The 20,423-nt window shown below is 29.2% G+C and overlaps 2 protein-coding genes across 2 annotated transcripts; both read left to right on the top strand.

The window, feature by feature from the left end:
* The first annotated feature begins 5,694 nt into the window (after nucleotides 1-5,694).
* LOC137832461 (uncharacterized) lies at nucleotides 5,695-10,005 on the top strand. Its single transcript, XM_068640634.1, has 6 exons — nucleotides 5,695-5,848; nucleotides 6,013-6,075; nucleotides 6,446-6,889; nucleotides 6,992-7,081; nucleotides 8,621-9,024; nucleotides 9,203-10,005. The coding sequence occupies exons 1-6, from the start codon at nucleotides 5,791-5,793 to the stop codon at nucleotides 9,878-9,880; spliced, it is 1,737 nt and encodes a 578-aa protein (XP_068496735.1). The 5' UTR covers nucleotides 5,695-5,790; the 3' UTR covers nucleotides 9,881-10,005.
* A 5,843-nt stretch (nucleotides 10,006-15,848) lies between these two features.
* On the top strand, nucleotides 15,849-19,488 carry LOC137833172 (ankyrin repeat-containing protein At5g02620-like). The gene is made up of 6 exons (XM_068641532.1): nucleotides 15,849-15,960; nucleotides 16,209-16,292; nucleotides 16,892-17,359; nucleotides 17,578-17,670; nucleotides 17,920-18,428; nucleotides 18,611-19,488. Exons 1-6 carry the CDS (start codon nucleotides 15,924-15,926, stop codon nucleotides 19,286-19,288), a joined length of 1,869 nt encoding a protein of 622 aa, XP_068497633.1. The 5' UTR covers nucleotides 15,849-15,923; the 3' UTR covers nucleotides 19,289-19,488.
* The last annotated feature ends 935 nt before the right edge of the window (nucleotides 19,489-20,423 follow it).

The following is a 20,423-nucleotide window of genomic DNA, read 5'->3' as shown; positions in this document are numbered from 1 at the left end:
ACATTAGTTTTGGAACAAAAGATTAATAAGTGAATTTCCAAAACAGGAGTTTCTGGAATGAGTTTTCTTTTTAAACTAGATTTTTAAAATAACCTTTCCAAATTATGAGATGTTTTCTAGAATGAGATTTTCAAACCATATGGTATGTATTCTGGCGAAAGATTTCTGGAACAAGATCTAATGTAGTTGGAGGTGTAGGGCAATGACAACAATGGTAGTGTGCTATATAGCAAAGAAGGGTATTTTATTCTTTTTAATTTCATGGGAGCGTGTATCCGCATTTTTTATTTTTATTTATTTATATGTATTTATATTTAATATTAAAATTAAAATAAAAAATAAAAAATGTTATTATTCATATAGTTATATTAACAATATAAATTTATACTACATTATGAATGAATAAAAATATAATGATCATCATTATATAAAATCATTATACTTTGATGTCAATTGACTTAACCAATGCGAGTGATTGATCATCTTGATATTGAAGAACATTACCCATCTGCATTACGTTTTGACATTATTTGTTGCTCCAATTTTTTAAAGCCTTAATCTTAATCTTAATAACCTTACAAAGTTCAATATTACACTCAAATCAAATCAAAATTTAATATTAAAAAAACAATAAAATAAAAATATAAAAAATTAATATAAAATCTTAATAATCTGATTATTGATTATGTGCCATAAACAGAATCAAATAATAATATACGAATAATTTGTTTTGTCGTCACAGGATGAAGGAATGTGATTCCAGAAATATTATTATTACAAGAATATATTTTGTTATCCTATATAAGAGAGCATATACTTATAAAATAAAATCGTAATTACATTCATTAAGGAGATGCAGATAGTAATTAAGAGAGTGCAGGAAAAATAATCTCATCAATTCAATTATTAAGTCTCTAACCAACAGAATTTGAACTATTTCTTTCTACAACTCCATATGTTCTTTCCCTACCTTCATAAATTTTCATTATTTCTAAAAATGTCCCTATATAATATTTTAGATTATGTAATTTGAAAGTCATTTTCAAATTCATAATTAGCTTTCAGATTATATAATCTGAAATTCTTTTTTTTATTAGTTTTTGAATTACATAATCCTGAAGTCTTTTTTAGCTTTCTGATTATATAATTCAGAAGTCTTTTTTAGCTTTCTGATTATATAATTCAGAAGTCTTTTTTCAAATGCGTGTCCGAATTACATAATCCAGAAGCTACTGTCAAATCCAGACTTCCATTATCTTCTTTATTATGAAAAACAGTGTAGGCTGAGGTGCAAAGAAAGTTGGTGTTCTTTGGTGTTCGTTGGAGATGCAGATGAGGCGCTTTTAGTGTGGTGGTGGCAGTGGATCATTTCACTTTTAGGTCTGGTTGACATTGTTGTGAGGTAAGAACATATTTACAATGGTTTTCGCCTTCTGGATCCCTCCATCCGCCTTAGTCACCACAACAACCTACATCGCTCCTGGGTTGGTGTTTGTTGAAGGTGAAGCGACGCTGCCTCATTGAACGGAGAAGTGCCGAATTTCGAAAACGAAGATGGCTGTTGTAGTATTGGGTGTTGATTGAAGGTGGGTGCTACTGTATTGAGTGCACATTTAATTTAACCTAATTTTCATTTCACTAAGGGCACTCTTTTCACATGAACAATTGGGTGCCAGTCAAAATTGATTGGGTGAAGGGGGAATCAACCTCAACAGAAATGATGCTATATTAATTTTATGCATCTTGTTTAAATTAATAATTTTCCTAAAATCTTAAATTATTTTAATAATTGGATAATATTTGCTCATTGTCCCACTTTAACGAACTATTTTAAGAATAATTCAACAAAAATGATGCTATTTATCTATTACTAGCGGGAACACAACACTGTGTATCCGCATTTTTCATTTTTATTATTTATATATTCATGTAATTTTAATAAATATTAAATTATATGAGAAGATATGTAAATTATCTAAGTGTACCACTCATAATAGTTTTATTAAGATTTTACATTAATTTTTTATATTTTTATTTTATTGTTTTTGAATATTAAATTTTGATTTAACTTGAGTGTAATGTTGAACTTTGTAAGGCTATTAAGATTAAGATTAAGGTTTAAAAAAATTGGAGCAACAAACAATGTCAAAACATAATGCAAATGGTAATGTTCTTCAAGATCTTCCCTTTCAAGTTTAGAGTAACTTTCATGTTCATCAAACGCCTTATGCAAGTTGTATATTGGAAGTTGTAGAATCTATCACCATATCAATTGAATCCACGTCTTCCATGACAAAGAAGTTGAAAAAAATAAAATAATAAATAATAAACTAAATACAAATTACTAAACTTTCAACTTATGTAATATCTAATAGATTAAAGCATCAGTAGGAATAAAAGCTTTGCCTGCAAACTGGGCTTAAGATTCACTAAATTTAACATCTTATTTAAAAAGTATTATTCACCAAATTATCCATTATTAATTTTTTACAATATCTTTGACGACTTGATTGATCACTAAAATTTCCAAGAACACTACTAAATGCAGAAATTGTAAGAATTTCTTTAATCTGTTTGACCTTAGAACTATATGATTTTCACAATATCATTAACATAAATATGTGTACCTTGATCCATGAAAATTTGTTCTTCAATATGTTGATAAAAGATTATCACAAAACTGGTTTTCTCCTTCTTGACCATTTTCTCACTTTTACAAGACTTTCTGATGGAGAGGAAAATGTCTCACGTACTTGGTTGAAGGATGATCAATTTCTTTCGCTTAATAAAAAACAATCATCAGCACATCCCATCAATGTACCTAAATATAAAAACAAAACTTTTCAAAAATACATTTTCAAATTTGAAAAGTAACTACCTTTCAAATTTCAAATTTCAAAAGTAACTACCTTCAACTTTTATGATTTATTTATTATTATTTTTAAATCACATATATGCCACGTTGGACATATATGCATATTTTATATAAACCTGACATGAAAACAAAATAACTTGCCAAAAATAATTCATGATCCAAAAATTTCATATAAAAGAAAAAAAAAAACTCAAAAATCTTCCATTGCTTTGTTAGGTGTGTACTTTTGGAGTGCAATGTCAAGGAAATAGCTGAAATTAAACCAGAATTGAGAGAGAATTGAATGGTAAATAAAAACTCAAATCTGCCTTGAATAAACATTTTCATACAAAAATATAAAAAAATGAAAAAAGCATAGAAACAAAAATGTTCAAATCCTATAACAATGAATGAAATGAAACTTTGAAACTTCTTTTGTAAAACTCTAAATCTTTACTAATTGTCCCGTTCATTTACATCTCAAACCTCAAGAGCCATTGCATCATAATCTCCACCTAAGCGACGTGGCTTCGGCGACTTCTGCCAGCAAAGAATCTTCCAAAACTTCAAAACGACACCTAGAGCCATTGAAACATTTTACTGATTTTATCCCCAAACGGTTGGCTTCCGCATCGTAATCTCCACCTAAGCGATGTGGTTTCGGCATCTATTGCCAATGAAGACCCAGAACTTCAAAACAACATCGTATTTAAAACAACCTTCTATTAAATAGAATTACTTTTTAATAATAAAAATTAAAAAGTAACCAAATATAAACAAAATACGGGCATAACTTGCTCATATTCTTTTTCTTTCTCTTGCACTTGCAACCATTTGTTCCGATAGTTCCTCTCTCCTTGGGTTCTCCTTTATCTTTAACTTTAGGTGTTCTCTGACTCTGAGGGACACTGTTGAACTCTTTGGTGAGTATTTGTGGTTTCAATTTGATTGCTTCCATGTCGAACTCGCGGTGCCTCCTTGCGTCCTGGATCTCTCATTGGCTTCCTCTCCTCTTAGTTGCCTTATAAAATGAGATGCGTATATGCTTCAAGCGCTTTGGAAACTACTCCTTATAAGGAAGTGGATGTAACTGGTGAAACCTACTCATTTGTAAGAAAGTGGATGTAATCAGGTGAAAACTACTCCTTTGTAACAACTCAATAATAATGAGAAATGACAAAATGACAATATACTCAAGAATTTTAAAAAGGCTCATGTTTGGCCACTACTCACATTTCCTAATATTTATTTCTCTCATAAAACAGACACTCCCTCACAATTAATTTTCAAAATAAATTATCTCTTTTAATTTAAAACGGTTGCTCCATATATTTCAAATATTTTTAAAAAAATAAAAAATAAAACAATGTCAAAAATATTAAAATAAAATCAAATATTAATCTATAAAAAATTTTGAGAGGAGAAGGGGAATTTCTTTAGATATAAAATATGTATAAATTATACCGAAAAGGTAAGTCATCGACTTCTTCCGTACATCTTTTACCGGGGAGAATTAATTTAACATATATTAATGATCGAATCTGTGATTTAGACAACATTTCATAAAAAAAATACTGAAGAATGAAATAATAAAGTAAACACTGTTCCACATATTATCTAAAAATACTATTTAGCGAGTTTGATAGTATATTGTAAGTTTAATAAAATGCACTCTTTAATTTTCATACCAAAACTATAGGTGGTGAAGACCTTTAGGTTCTTATATACAAAAAAAGAAATTATAAAAACAAACTAAGAATAATAGCCATTTTTTTTTCAACAATGGACATTATCTTAATTAAGACGTTTTTTAATAATTAGTGAATTCAAATAATAGATGTTAAGTAATTTTAGCAAAGTATCAGATCTTACATTTGAAGCTTCTAGCAACTTTTGAATTTTTTCGATTAGTGTTCTTCCACTGCTTACACTTGTTCCTTTCTTGCTCTTTCTACTGACATTGATAAAAATTGCTTTTCAAGGGTGTTTAAATAAGTGCAATGCCAAAACCAAATAAATTTATATATTTATTATTTTTACCTTTTTTTTTCTTTTTTTTACAATTACCACATTACTTTTAAAAATTACTCTTAAATATAGATGATAAGTGATTATATGATTGTTAAAACATAGTTTTTTTTCTTAATAAAATAATTGATGTTTTAGTTTTTAATAGAAAAATCCTAAAATATTTTATTTTATTTAATTTATTATTTGTCTTTAATAAAACATAAACACTTGTTTAACATAAATAAAAATTATAAAATATAAGTATTTTAAAATATGCGTTGTATTATAATTAAATTTTATGTTAAATAAGCTTTATTACTTTTAAAATTGATTGAAATGTAATTTAAAAATATAGATAAAAGGAGAAAAAAAGAAAGAGATTTACAATTAAGTAGATCAAACATATTGGGAAAAAATGAGAAAAAGGTAATTTACAAATAAGGGAAAAAAATAAAAAAAGGTAATTTACAAATAAAGATGATAATTTATAAGATCAACTCAATAAATTAACTAGTTTAAATAACTCAATAATTATTTACATTTTTAAGTAATTATAATTATTAAGTAGTAGACTTTAAATAACTCAATCTTATTTATAAGATTATATATTATGAATAATTTGATAATAATTAATTTAAAATAATTTTTGATAATATATTAGAAAGTCAACATTAACCCTAATTCAATCTAATAAAATTGATTTATAAAATTACTTATAAAATAAAGTTTAGATTCACTATGTTTAAATGTTTGATAAAGTATATTAAGTATTCTTTTTGCATTCTTATTCTTTTCCTTTTTTCACTTTATGGAATAGCTTGATCTATACTGCGGTGTTTTGCTCAAAATAAATGGAAAACCCTCTTCAAGAATGGATTGGTAAATCAGCCAACAATTGAGAGAAGTTCCCAGAAAACACAGGAGCTATGTCAGACTCAGATGAAATTTCCTTCTCAGGCGAAGATAACATTGTGAAGCCTCAGAGTACGTTTGATAAACGTGTGATCATATATTTGTATAAAAAAATATATGCTTATGATTATGTGTTTATTTATGTATAAGTTCAATCATATTTCAGCAGTTGTTTTGTATGAATTGAATTGATGAAGAGAAATAATGTTTTGGTGATGCATTTGCGGAGAGTGCAGAGAGTGGAGAAGTGGGCATTGATGTGGCTGAAGCAGAACTACAATCACTGGGGGAGCTAGACAGTATGATATTTAATTGCTTTCTCTTGCTTTTCAATTATTTAATTATTTAGTTACAACCTTTACACAAATAATATATATTATTCATACTTACACAATATGTACATATATTATATTTTATAATTATAATTTCAAAAAAAATAAACAGTTTTTCTATTTATGTTTAATTTTTATTTATATCAGGAAATTATTTACCTAAAAATATTTTATTATCTTAAGTTACATATTTTACTTTAATTAATGCCCTCTTTTATATATATATATATATATATATATAATATGGTTGTGAACTGAAACCAAAATATTATATTTAAAATTTATATATATGCAAAAGTTGTCAAATAAATTTGATTATAAAATGCATGAGATGCAGAAACGCAAAAAAGGAAAATATATATAGGAGCAGCTTCTGGAAATTGGAGTGAGGCTTATTCTGAAATTCATTCTTGTTGGTGGCGAATTCCATTAAACGATGTTGGAATAACAGCCCTAGACGTTGCAATGAGAATGGAACAAACTGCTTTTGTAGAAAAGTTGGTGGAACGTATGAAGAAAGAAGAAGATATGAAAAAGGCCTTTTGTTTGGCAGCGATAACTGGAAATGTGAAAATTGCTAAAATTCTGCTTCTCAAGAATGCAAGTTTGCTATGGATTAGAGACCAAAACGATATGCTTCCAATTCAATTAGCATCTTCTGCTGGGCACATTCGAATGACAGAATTCTTATTTGAAAAGACTTCAGAAGACAAAGAAAAAGAGCTATCCTTCCCAGACATTCAGAAGCTATTTATCTTCACCATCAACAACAATATTTACAGTAAGCTCATGCACATTTCTTTCGCATATTTAACGGTTGTATGTTATGATTCCATTTTTTTCTTACATGTGTGTTCTTCACTTAACTCTGGGCATATGACAGCCGTCACATCAAAATTATTGGAAAGGGAATCAAAATTGATTACTGTTCAAAACGAAGAGAGGTTGCCAGCTCTGGAAATGCTTCCTCCATGTGAGTTCCCACAATCCTTAAACACTTCGTTTTCTGAGTCTAATTCTAAAGCAAACAACCAATTTACATGGGAAAGTTAGTATCTGTTATTAATAAAAATTAGTTAATATTGTAGACTTGTATAACTTTGTCATAAATGTGTTATAATATCAACCATTACTTTTTTAATCAATCACTTATTTTATCATAGGAGTAGAATCATACTTTTATAAAAAAAAACCCCTTTTACCCTTACCTCGTTTGATAAAAGAAATTAAAGAGTGAAAAATATATAACTTTTCTTTATTCTTTTTCCTTTTTTTATGTATAAAAATGTAAAGTGTAAAACAACTTACTTTATTACATTACAATTTGTAGTGATTTGCCGCCCTCAAAGTCCTCCAAATATATATCATCTAGTTTATTATTATAACTTCAAATAAGAATATTTTACTAGTTGTATTCTCATGAGCCTATTTCGTACTACGGAGACCATGACTTAAGTTGGACAACCTGTAAATTCTCAAAACAGAAAATAATATTAGTTCCCATATTTCGTTTAAAACACAGAAATATAAAAATATTATTTTTTTTCTGTTTAACACACAATAAATAACGACAAAAAAGGAAAAATAGTTTTGATCCACAATCTTAATCGGTTAATCGATAAAAATAATGAAATTTTTAGAGGAAGAGATACAACTATCTATAAATAAGAAAATTGAAGAAGAATGGGGGATCGAAAAAATTATTTAGGTTGGTTCATGTGAATAAAATATTACTCTAAAATCCAGAAACAATCTTGAGCCAAAACACTAGTCAATCAAACAATATCTATTGTGAATCTTTAAAAAATTGTGGTTAATATCGATATATTTACTAGCTACATTTTGTCTGATTACAATGAAAATTTATATTCTTCCAACTTTCGGATAAGTTGTTTAAAAACTACTCTTCCTATACCTTCCATTGGGGTCTTATCACTCATAACTTTTCATAACACATTATATGGTAGACTTAGTTGTATAGCATTGTGCTTTGATTGTAATCTCCTTCTTTTATCTAACAATGTGACTCACTATCAATTCTCACCTTCGATCACCTTTGTTGGATCTTGTAAGTCAACCAAAGCAAGTAATTTTTGTATCAATTCCAAAAGGCATGTAATTCAAAATGACTGAGGATTATATTTATTATCATCTTTAAATATGAATTAATAGTTCTATAGCAATACATATTTTACATTTTGAATGTCCCAATGATATCTAAGAAAAAAATCTTAAAATAACTACATACTCTACGTATTAGAAGAAAATATATAAAAAAGTATTTAGGGCAAAACCTACTTTTCATTTAACATAACTTACTTTAAATAATTTTATTTACTTTTCATTATTATATGGGTAATATATTCAAACAAATTTCTTCATAAATCTAACTCAAATGTGATCTCATGAATTACTATCTAGATATTAATTAAGATGTACTAGTGTAGTAATGACTTTATTTGACTAAATAGCGTGTAAGTGAATGTGACTAATAATTTAAACTCAATGGCAGTCCTTTGCAAGGATACGGTTGGCCATCAAGATAGTGTAGGTTCGGCGTATAATGGAAGGGAAAAGGAGAAAGATACTATCAGTGCACAATTGTCAAAAGCAATGTTCAATGCAGCAAAATCAGGAAACGCTAAAATTTTGGGACTTCTTTTGAACTCCTATCCTGATTTTCTATTTGAAGTGAATTCCTTCAAACAAAGTTTACTTCACATAGCTATTCTACATCGACAAAAATCCGTATACAATCTAATATTAAAGAAGGAGGCTGCAAATATTCTGACACAACTAGTTGATTCTAAGGGTAACAATGTTCTTCACTTAGCTGCAGAGATGAAACAAGCTAAAAAACAATCCAGATTATCAACACACTATGTTCTAATGAGTAATGAGGATAAATGGTTTCAGGTACGTATATATCTACACGATTAGCATTTTTTCGTAACAATAATGTTTTTCCTTTTTACTTATTTTTACACGTTCCTTAATGCCTTTATAATACTTTTTTTTATAATTACTTTGCTACGTTCTTATGTTCTTTATCTTCCTCATTATACTATTAGTCTTCACTTTTAACCAAACACAGGACGTGGATAAAATAGTTCCACCTGCAATGAAAACTATGAGAAACAAGGAAGGTTTAACTCCTAAACAACTGTTCTATCAAGGACATGAAGTGTTGCACAAAGAATCAATATCAAAACTGCAAGCTACGGCAAATACATTGTTAGTGGTAACAACTCTCGTCATCACCCTAGGGATCAGCGGAGGTATGACCGTTCCTGTTGAGGATATTGATAGTACACGTACTCCCTTTTTTGCAAAAAAGATATGGTATACGCTTTTCTTTCTATCGCTTGCATTTGGAACGTGTTGTTGTGTTTCGTCTATGTTATTCTACTCTTCAGTTATTCTTCCTCAATCTTGGGCAATACCAAAGGAAGAGTCTGTTCAGTTGCAGCAAACAAAGTTGGTCTGTGGGAATGTGTCACTTTTCGGCTCAATTGCACTCATGTTTACTGCTCTAGTTTCCGGTTGCGTATTGACCTTTGAATTCTTATCCAGTTGGATCCTTTATTTCATTTATGCACTTGGTTTAGTGGCATTGGTTGTGCATCTTACACTTGATTATAACCGATGGATTGACAACTTACAATTAATGCTAGCTTATTTGGAGGATGATCCACCGAAGTGGACGATAATATTATGGCCAATCTGTAAGATAATTCGTCTCTTCCTCACTTTCGTAGAGAAAAAAGCTTAAATGTGATTCAAGAGTTTTAGAGGATAATAAGATGAAAAGTTTCCACGACTTTTCTTGTTTTAAGACGGTTTTACATTTCAACTGCACCTGTAATTGTTTTCTTTGTAATTCTATTATTTGTTTGTTCATGGTAGACATTTGAAATTTGAAGAACATGAAATCAATTATCCTAATCATTCTAATAAATAAATAGTGTTCTTTTATATTTATGGAAATTCACAATCACCATATATCATATTGAGTATTATTAAAAAAAGTTATTAAAACATGAAAATTATCATCGACCCTTTAAAAAAAAAGAAAAATATCATTAGTAACATTTCATTAAAATATATGAACTAATAACTTTTAGTAATATTTTTAAATATTAATAAAATTATTTATAGAAATGTTACTAAAAATATTTAATAATAATTTTAATGATTATCTGATAATAACTGTTACTAACATTCTTGAGTATTATGTTTGGAATTGAAAAAAAAAGTGTCAAATTTTTAGCAAAATGTTTTTATTAATATGTGAAAATAATTTCTTTGAAAATTATTAAATATTTAATAAAATGTTACTAAATTATATTAGTAGCATTTTTTATTAAATACTTTTAATATTTCTAAATGTGGCTATAGAAGTACTTATACAAAAGAAGTTAAAATGAAAATCATAAATTTCTTTGAGGGTAAGTAAAATCAAAATTTCAAACTTTTTTTAATTGCATAATCTCTTAAACTTTATTAGAAAAAAAAATTGTTTATTTCTACATAATTATCTTGTGCATCAAAGAAAGAACAAGAAGAAAGTGTATAATGCAAAAAAAAGAAAAAACAAGAATCAAGAACTTGGACTCAAACCCTGATAATCCTTTTCCCTCAATTCTATTTAGCAGCTCAAAAGCAAAGAGGCATTTGAAAGATAAGGAACACACTGGGTCAATTATTTTTTATCAGAAAAATATATCTATATATTCATAGTTATTCCAACCCATATACACACTCCTGAGAATTATTGTACTAAAAGAAATGAACACTTTCTGCAAAACGATATAAGGGCCGAGTTCCAGTACCAAAAATCAATCTATAATACAATCACAGCTGCAACTATCTATATAAAGGGTTTCAAAAAGAATAATCTAATAAACATTTACAGAAACACCAGTATATTCTTTACTTTTGCTGAAAAATTCATTGATCCTTAGCAGTTTGATTCAAAAGCTATAAATAGTTGGATTCAATAGTTATAAAAAATTGTACGTTATTGTTTATAACTTCTTATAGAAAAAAATAATCTGATATAAATGTGATAATAACTATGTTTCATCATAGTAATTGAACTTTTTAATTTTGTTTTTATGAAATAAATTGTATTTATTATTGTGATTTAAACAATTTTTTGGAGATAGAAATGTTTATCATTGTAAATATCGTTCATGCAAATCTTGTGTGAAACAAATTAGATAACAGAGTCGACGTGAGGCTATGGGATTAGTAGAGCAAACCTGCGGAAACTTAGCAAGGAGTCGAAGAAAGAAACCTGATGAGCAAGAGAGAAACAAGAAGCGAGTGATAGAGAAACCTTAATGTGGTATTGAAAAGAATAGAGATAGAGAAGGGCTGTAATGTGAAAAGTAGAAGAAGAAAAGAGAAAGAAAGGCAATTCTGATATTATTATCTAATATCTCATAACAGTACATGTAGAATATATGGTGCTGGAAAGAGTAAAAACAGAAAGCCTAAAAACAGAAAAGGCCCAAATGTGCAGGGGCCCAATAAAAATAGAGCATATACTTTATCATTAGAAATTAGAATTTTTACATTAAGATTGAAATCTCGTCTCAAAGAAAGAAATTACAACTAGTGAACTTTTTCTGTGAATGTTTAAGTTTTGTTAGAAATATATCGATTAAAAAAATTACATTCAGATAGTTTATAAGATTAAACTCAGTAAATATGTGTCCTCGTCATAATATCATCTTAAGTTATCTTAAGTTGGTAGTTTTGGATATATTTCAATTTAAAATTATCTTCACCTTTTAAATTTTTTACCCATCAATACCTTTAGATCTTTCTATTTTATTACTAAAGACAAGTCCATTAACAAACAATAATTGAACTTTTCATTTTATGAATTGTAGGATTTGGTATATTTATCAAGAGTTAACACAAAGGTACATTTTAATCCAACAAATTTCAGTCATTATATCTAATTATTTATAATCTTCTAATAAGACAAATTTAATATTTGAATTCCAAGATCCGAGCAGTTTAAAATTAAACTATATCTTGATTCTCTAATTCCCATTATCGACCAATGAACATTCAAGGAAACTATTGGTCATCAAGATATTGTAAGTTTGTTGTTTAAGGGATGAAAGAAAACGAGTTTCTAAACAATGCACAGTTGTCAAAAGCGATGTTTGATGCAGCAAAATCAGAAAACATTATGATTTTAGAATTTCTTTTCAAGTACAATCCGGGAACAAAGAAACTTGCTTCACATTGCTATTGTATATTGTACCGGTATGGGCGAGGCTGAGGCCCACCTGGCTGCCCGAGGCCGAGTCCACCTGACCGAGATTAGGGGAACCTGGTTGAGACCTTAGAAGACTTGGCCGAGAGGCCGAGAGGCCAAAACCTGACTCGGCCGAGACCTTAGAAGACTTGGCCGAGACGACCGAGACCACCGGAATATGGCCGATGGCCGACCCATGCCATGATGATTTGGTCGACGGCCGACCCCTATTACAGTTAACACTCAAACCAAAATCAATGAAGTTAATCTATCATTAAGAATTAGGTAATGCAACCCTAAGAGGTATCCACCTCGATAAACGGGCCCAACAAGGTAGGCCCATTATAATAATATAAATAGCATGCATTCCAAAGAGTAAGGTATGTCATTTATTACTGTTCACCTACCTGAGAGCTGACCACCCGCTTTACTGACTTGAGCGTCGGAGTACCTTCGCAGGTACCCCCACCATCCGGTGTTCACCCGAGACCGAGTGCCGAAGGAGAGGCAGGAGGACGAGAAGAATCCCAGCTCATCACCCAGTTACCTGACCGACCGAAGGAAGGAGAAGAAGACTTCAATAGTTCTCTAGGTCCCATCTCCCTAGCAGGAACATATATCGATAAAAAAACTGTATATAGACTAATATTAAAGCAGGGGATTCCAAGAATGTGATGATTTTTTTTATCAGCAATAAAAAATAAATAAATGGGAACCACTTCAGGTGGTCCAACCCTTATACATAAATAGCTAGCGCCTTACTCCAAGAATGTGATTATACAGTTGGTTGATTTTGAAGATAACAATGTTGTTCATTTAACTGGAAAAATGGCTCAACTTCAAGAAATATTCTGATTATCGAGAAAGAATGTTTTAATGCGTGACGAGGAGATATGGTTTCGGGTATATATACATCCGCACGGTTAGCATTTTTCTATATAAATGATTTTTTCTCTTTAATATTTTTCCTTTTTAGATGTTATGAATATTTTATGGTAAGAAAAGGAGAGATCGGTACGTAACAAGAGGTCTCTTGTTTTTGGAAGTATAAAGAAAATATTAAAATATCTTCATTGCTATTACAATACTTACAGGGAGTACAGGAAATAGTTCCACCTGCAATGCAATCAATGATAAATAAAGACGGTCTCACTCCTAAACAATTATTTTATTGGTCACACAAAGAGTTGCATTGCATCTGAAGTGAAAGCTTGCAAGTACTTTAATAGTGGTGGCAACTCTTATCATCACCCTGGGGATAACCATAGCTTAAATCATTCCTATTAAAGATGTTGATAGCACAACTACTCCCATTTTTCGGAAGAAGACATGGTATATGATATTTTTTATCTCGGTTGGATTTGAAACATGTTTTTGTGCTTCATCTATGTTGTTCTATGTTTCAGCTATTTTTCCTTCAGATTTGGAAATAGAAGATGAGTTAATCCACTTAAAAGAAAAAAAGATTATATTTGGTAGTGTGTCACTTTTTCTCTCTGGTGGTTCCATGTTGACTACTGTTATTCGGGTGCCACCTTGATCATTGGCGTCTTAGCCAACTGGGGCCCTTATTTCCTCTTTGGACTTGGTTCTCTGGTACTCCTGGTGCATTTTACACTTGACTATGCTTTGTGGCATCGAATTCTTGCGCAGTTCCTCCTATACTTTTAAAGGGTAGCTCTAGAGAAGCTGGCATGATTGTTATGGACAATCCGCAAGATCTATGTTCTGTCACCCATTTCTCAGGCAAAAGAGGCGTAAATTACTTGGAATAAACTAACATATATAAGATTGCGCTCAAGAGTTTTTTTGTGTTTTGTAAGAGGGAAAGTTTGCAAGACCACTTATTTTCAGGACTGTTTTAATTCATGTTGTGTGATCTTTCTCTTTTCTGTGTATGTGTCTTTTAAATTTTAACATTTACACGGAGTGTGAATTACATGGGACAAGCATAAGAAAAACAACAACGGAGTTTGTTCCACATGTTTTGGTAGTGGGCAGATCGACCTGCATGACCTGCTCCACATTATTATCTCTATATAAAACATATTTGTGATGATAATGAAGAGAAAATAAATTTTTATTTAAAATTGTTATTTGTGTATAATACTTGTAACTTTCTTTGCTAATCTTTTCTAAACTGCGAAGAAAGGTTAGAACCCATAGATGTCTTTGTTTTTAGCATTTTTTAGTATTCAGTGTCTTAATTTCGTGTTTTTACAAAATTACATTTCTTCGTTTGCACAGCATAATTGACTTTCTAACTGTTGAAGATGAAATTTTCAAAATAATAATAATAATAATAATAATAATAATAATAATAATAATAATAATAATAATAATAATAATAATAATATTATTATTATTATTATTATAATATTAATAGTATGGATAGTTATTAGTTATGATTATTATTTATATTTATAATAATAATAAAAATATTTTTTTATGAATATTAGTTATGATTTTATAATTATTTATATTATAATAGTATATAATTATTATGATTAATATTATTTATATTATTAAAAATTTAAAATTATTAAGATTATTTATATTTTTAATATTATTAATAAAAATATTTATATTAATAATTATAATAATATTGAATTTATTTTTTGAAATAAATTAGTGAATAATTTTTTTGAATAATGTAAAATTCACTTAGATACCTGGGTAATAAAACAAAATTTATATTTTAAGAACCGAGTTCGTGCAGTGTGAAAGTAATCTGTACATTGATTTTCTAGCTCATATTTTATCGTTTCATTCATTCTAGATCGATGAGAATCTTCATAGTTGAGCTGAATAATTCTAATTTTTTATTTATTATTAAAACTATTTCAAATTGTTTCTCAATTTAGTTACACTTCATGTACCGCATGCTAAGAATAAAGAAACAAAACTTAAGGATAAAAAAAAGTGGCACCACATGTCTGTATCTACAAACAAGTACAACCTAGGTATGAAACCAATAATTTGTTTTATTATTAAAGCTACCATTTATTATTGGCCGATAAAAAAAATTAAAGCTACCATTTAAAGCACGCTCTATTATTATTATTATTATTATTAAAGTATTAATGCTAATATTTGTTTATCTGTGTCTTGGTTCCCTAAGTTAAATTAATTTAAAGATAGTAGCAAAAAAAATAATTTAAAGATGCAGGGAATATTGTGTGGATGTAAAGACGTGCAACAGAACAGTCTGGCTGAATATGTATATGACACCCGTTGAATTCAAAGTCCGAGGAATAATACTTTGACACCCATAAAATAAAATACATCTATAAAATATTAATATTTTAATTTATTTTTTTAACTTAAAATATTAACATATTATTGTATTATTAAAATAGTTGTCGGGATGTATTATTTTTTATGTGAAAATATAGTTTTTGCTCAAAGTCAACGTGAAGGAGGTATATAATGGAAGTCCAAGGGAAAGCACGATGTTGTAGTGACCCTTTTAAACCTTCCCCAATATTTTTTGCAAGCAAAATTATCTTCTGTCTCTTTCCCAATAGCCGGAATCAGAATGAAGAAAGTTTCGCCGCAAATTATCAAGCCTGAGAGTATGCTTTCTAACTTAGAAATGACGTTGTTAATATTTTCAAAATTCTAACTTTTGTACATTAATGCGTACCTGCACTGTTTAAGTTTTGTACTTTTGTTACTTTTATAATTTACTTTCTAAATTTCAGTTCGTAGTTGTATAAATAGCATTGCACTTTGCTATTTTTTTTGCGATCTTTTTATGTATGTTTCGGTTCTGATCTAAGAGATCATAATGATATATATCCTTTGATAAATGCATCTGCAGATGGTAGAGACCTGGATATTCTTATCCATCGGACAGAGGATTCACAATCACTGCCACCCGAAACAAGTTTCCCAGAACTGAACAGTATGATTTTTAATTCGTTTAGTGACAACTTATTTGAGATCCAATAAAGATATTAAAATGAGAGATAGGGACATTTTAGGCTTTAATTTGTGTAGCTAATCCTCTTATGATACCTTTCTATATTTAAATTTTATTTAAGTCTGAAACTTTAAATAGGTTTACTAAAAATATGTTAGATTAACTTTTAAATGGATAAAAATAATATATATATATATATATATATATATATTAATGTTTAATTCCGACCAATTAATTAGTATAATACAAATTTGTTTTATAGACTATATAAGTGGTGCAAGAAGAAATGACTATTAGTTTCATAACTTATAAGTTATTTTTAGTTAAATTAGAAAATAAAGATTAAGTTACAATTATTAAGATGTATAGACTGTTGTTCACATGGAGTGGGAATTACATGGGACGAGTCTAAGAGAAACAACAGACCGGGAGTCTATTTGGTAATGGGCTGCGGACCAATTTACATGACCCAGGATTATTATGACAATGAAAAGAAAATAATTTTTTATTTAAAATTGTTATATTTAGTGTATAATACTTGTATAAGTGAAAGTTGATTATATGAAGTGCATGAGATGCAGAAAGTGATAGAAGGGAAATATATATAGCAGCAGCTTCTGGAAATTGGAGTGAGGCTTCATCCTATTCTAAAATTCATCCTCATTGGTGGCGAGTTCCATTACATGATAGTGGAATTACAGCCCTACACGTTGCAGTAAGAATGAGAAAAACTAGTTTTGTAAAAAAGCTGGTGGATAATTGTACGAACATCGAAGATTTGGAAAATTGCAAGGCAGAAGGGAACACAGCCTTTTGTTTGGCTGCGATAACTGGAAAAGTGAAAATTGCTGAAATTCTGTTACGCAAGAATGATAAGTTGCTATGGATTAGAGACCCAAACGATATGCTTCCAATTCAATTAGCATCTTCTGCAGGGCACATTCCGATGACAGAATTTTTATTTCAAGCTCCAAATGACCTGCACAACTTTATACCCTTCCAAGACATTGTAAAGCTATTCTTCTTCGCCCTCAACAACAATATTTACTGTAAGCTCATCTACATTTCTTTTGCATAACAGTAAATACAAGAAAAGAGTGATGAGACAAATTATATTCAAGTTCAAATACCCACTTAAATTTCGTATACTTACAGAGCAATATAACCTTTTTTATCATTGAATTTGATTATTTACATTGACATTTCTTGACAAAAAGCTGTCTTTTTTGAATTTTTAACAATAACTTTTTGGTATTGTGCATGACAGCCGTGGCGTCAAAATTGTTGGAGCGCTATCCAAAATTGGTTGCCGAAGAAAACAACGAGGGATTGATTCCTTTGCAAATGCTTGCTCAATTTTGTGAGTTCTCTCAGGTTTTCTGTTTGATTTTCTGTTTGCAAGCCTAAAAATGGAAGTTGACACTTTCCGAATGGAAGTTGACACTTTCCGAAACTACGAATCGAGAAATAAGTATATTGATATGTTGAAAAAAAAAAATATATTACATAGAAAACTATTACTGATTACTTCATTTAACAACCTTATAAAAAATTTATTTAGCAAAATAGTTGCATTTGTACTTGACTAATTGCTTCAACTCAATGGCAGCCTTGTTCAAGAAAGTTACTGGTCATCAAGATATTGTAAGTTGGCTGTTTAAGGGGATGGAAAAAGAGAACGAGTCTCTAAACAATGCACAGTTGTCAAATGCGATGTTCGCTGCAGCAAAATCAGGAAACATTACGATTTTAAAATTTCTTTTCAAACACTATCCATATTTGCTATTTGAAGTGGATTCCGTGGAGCAAAGAAACTTACTTCACATTGCTATTCTATATCGACAAGAAACTATATACAAACTAATATTAAAGCAGGGGGATTCGAAGAATGTGATGATACAGTTGATTGATTTTGAAGATTACAATGTTCTTCATTTAGCCGGAAAAATGGCTCAACCTGAAGAAAGATTCGGATTATCGACAAAGTATGTTTTAATGCCTCAACCTGAAGAAAGATTTGGATTATCCACAAACTATGTTTTAATGCCTCAACCTGAAGAAAGATTTGGATTATCGACAAAGTATGTTTTAATGCGTGAGGAGGAGATATGGTTTCGGGTATATATAACATTTTTCTATATAAATGATTTATTCTCTTTAATATTTTTCCTTTTTAGATGTTGCTTATGCATATTTTATGGTGAGAAAAGGAGAGATGAATGCATAAGAAAAGCTCTCTTGTTTTTGGAAGTATAAAGAAAATACTAAAATATCTTCATTGCTATTACTATTACTTACAGGAAGTACAGAAAATAGTGCCACCTGCAATGCAAGCAATGAGAAATAAAGATGGTCTCACTCCTAAAGAATTATTTTATTGGTCACACAAAGAGTTGCACAGAGTATCTGCATCTGAAATGAAAGCTATGGCAAATACTTTAATAGTGGTGGCAACTCTTATCATCACCCTGGGGATAACCATAGCTTTAACCATTCCTATTAAAGATGTTGATAGTACAACTACTCCATTTTTTCGGAAGAAGACATGGTATACGATATTTTTTTTCTCGGTTGCATTTGAAACATGTTTTTGTCTTTCATCTATGTTGTTCTATGCTTCAGTTATTCTTCCTCCAGATTTGGAAACAAAAGATGAGTTAATCCACTTAAAAGAAAAAAAGATTATATTTGGTTGTGTGTCACTTTTTCTTTCTGTTGTATCCATGCTGATTACTTTTATTTCGGGTGCCACGTTGTTGGTTGGCATCTCATCCAAGAGGATCCCTTATTTCCTCTTGGGACTTTCTTCTTTGGTACTCGTGCTGCATTTTGCACTTGACTATGCTTTGTGGTATCGAATTGTTGTGCACTTCCTGAAATACATTCACAGGGTAGCTCTAGAGAAGCTGGCACGATTGTTATGGACAATCCGCAAGATCTTTGTCGTATCACCCATTTCTCAGGGAAAAAAGGCGTAAATTACTTGGAATAAACTACCATATATAAGATTGCGCTCAAGAGTTCTGTGTGTTTTGTAAGAGGGAAACTTTGCAAGACCACCTCTTATTTTTAGGACTGTTTTCATTAATGTTGTGTCATTTTTTTTTTCTGTGTATGTACCTTTTAAATTCGAACATTTACATTTTTTCTCAATTGAATTCTCCATGGATGCAGTATCAATTTTTTCTTAAAGATCTTATATGTCAATAAATATGACTAAATTAATTAATATGTAACTAGAATATTAATTTCACATCAAGTTTATTTCTAAGAATTAGTTAGACTTTTACTGTAGTCATAACATATCATATAACATTAACCAGGAATATTGATTTTAGATTAATATTAATAAATATTAATCTAAAATGTAAATGAGAAAATAAATAGAAAAAAAAGAAAATATTAATATATAAAAAATAAATATTAACAAATGCGAATAAATAAAAAAAACTAAACATACTTAAATTAATATAAACAATGCATGAATATAAATAATACACATAAATAAATATTTGTTTAAGTATCAACAAACTGACACAAATTTTAAGAAAATAAAACAATAAGAAACAACTATGTAAAAAAGAATTCATTTTAAAATTCAAATAACTCGAATTTCATTATTTTGTATGTTAACTTCCGTTTCAAAAACAACATTATCGTCTTCTTTGAAGTCATTTAACATAGAAAAATTCTTCAATCCCGTTTCAAATTCACTACAAGAAAATCATGAAATAGAAATTAATTTTAGAGACAAAAAATAAATAGTTACTATAGTGACTAAATTAAAGACTATTTTAGAAACTACAAAAAATTTTGATTTCTAAATTAGTTTTTATTATTGTTAAATAGTTTATAAATTGGTATCTGATTAGATACCAATGTTTTATACAAATTATTTAGATTCTAAATTTGGTAGCAAAAACATTGGTAGCTAACTATATACCAATTTAAAAACCATTTAACCATAGTAGAAACTAATTTAGAAACCATTTTTTTGTCTCTAAAATGGTCTCTAATTTAGTCACTATAGCAAATTATTTTTTGTCTCTAAAATTGATTTCTATTTCATGATTTTCTTGTAGTGGTTTTTGTTGATTTATTTGTCGTGTATTA

Source organism: Phaseolus vulgaris, chromosome 6 (assembly GCF_000499845.2).
Source record: "Phaseolus vulgaris cultivar G19833 chromosome 6, P. vulgaris v2.0, whole genome shotgun sequence".
NCBI lineage: Eukaryota > Viridiplantae > Streptophyta > Magnoliopsida > Fabales > Fabaceae > Phaseolus > Phaseolus vulgaris.
Note: the sequence above shows the minus strand (reverse complement) of the source record. Positions and strands in the feature narration are given on the sequence as shown.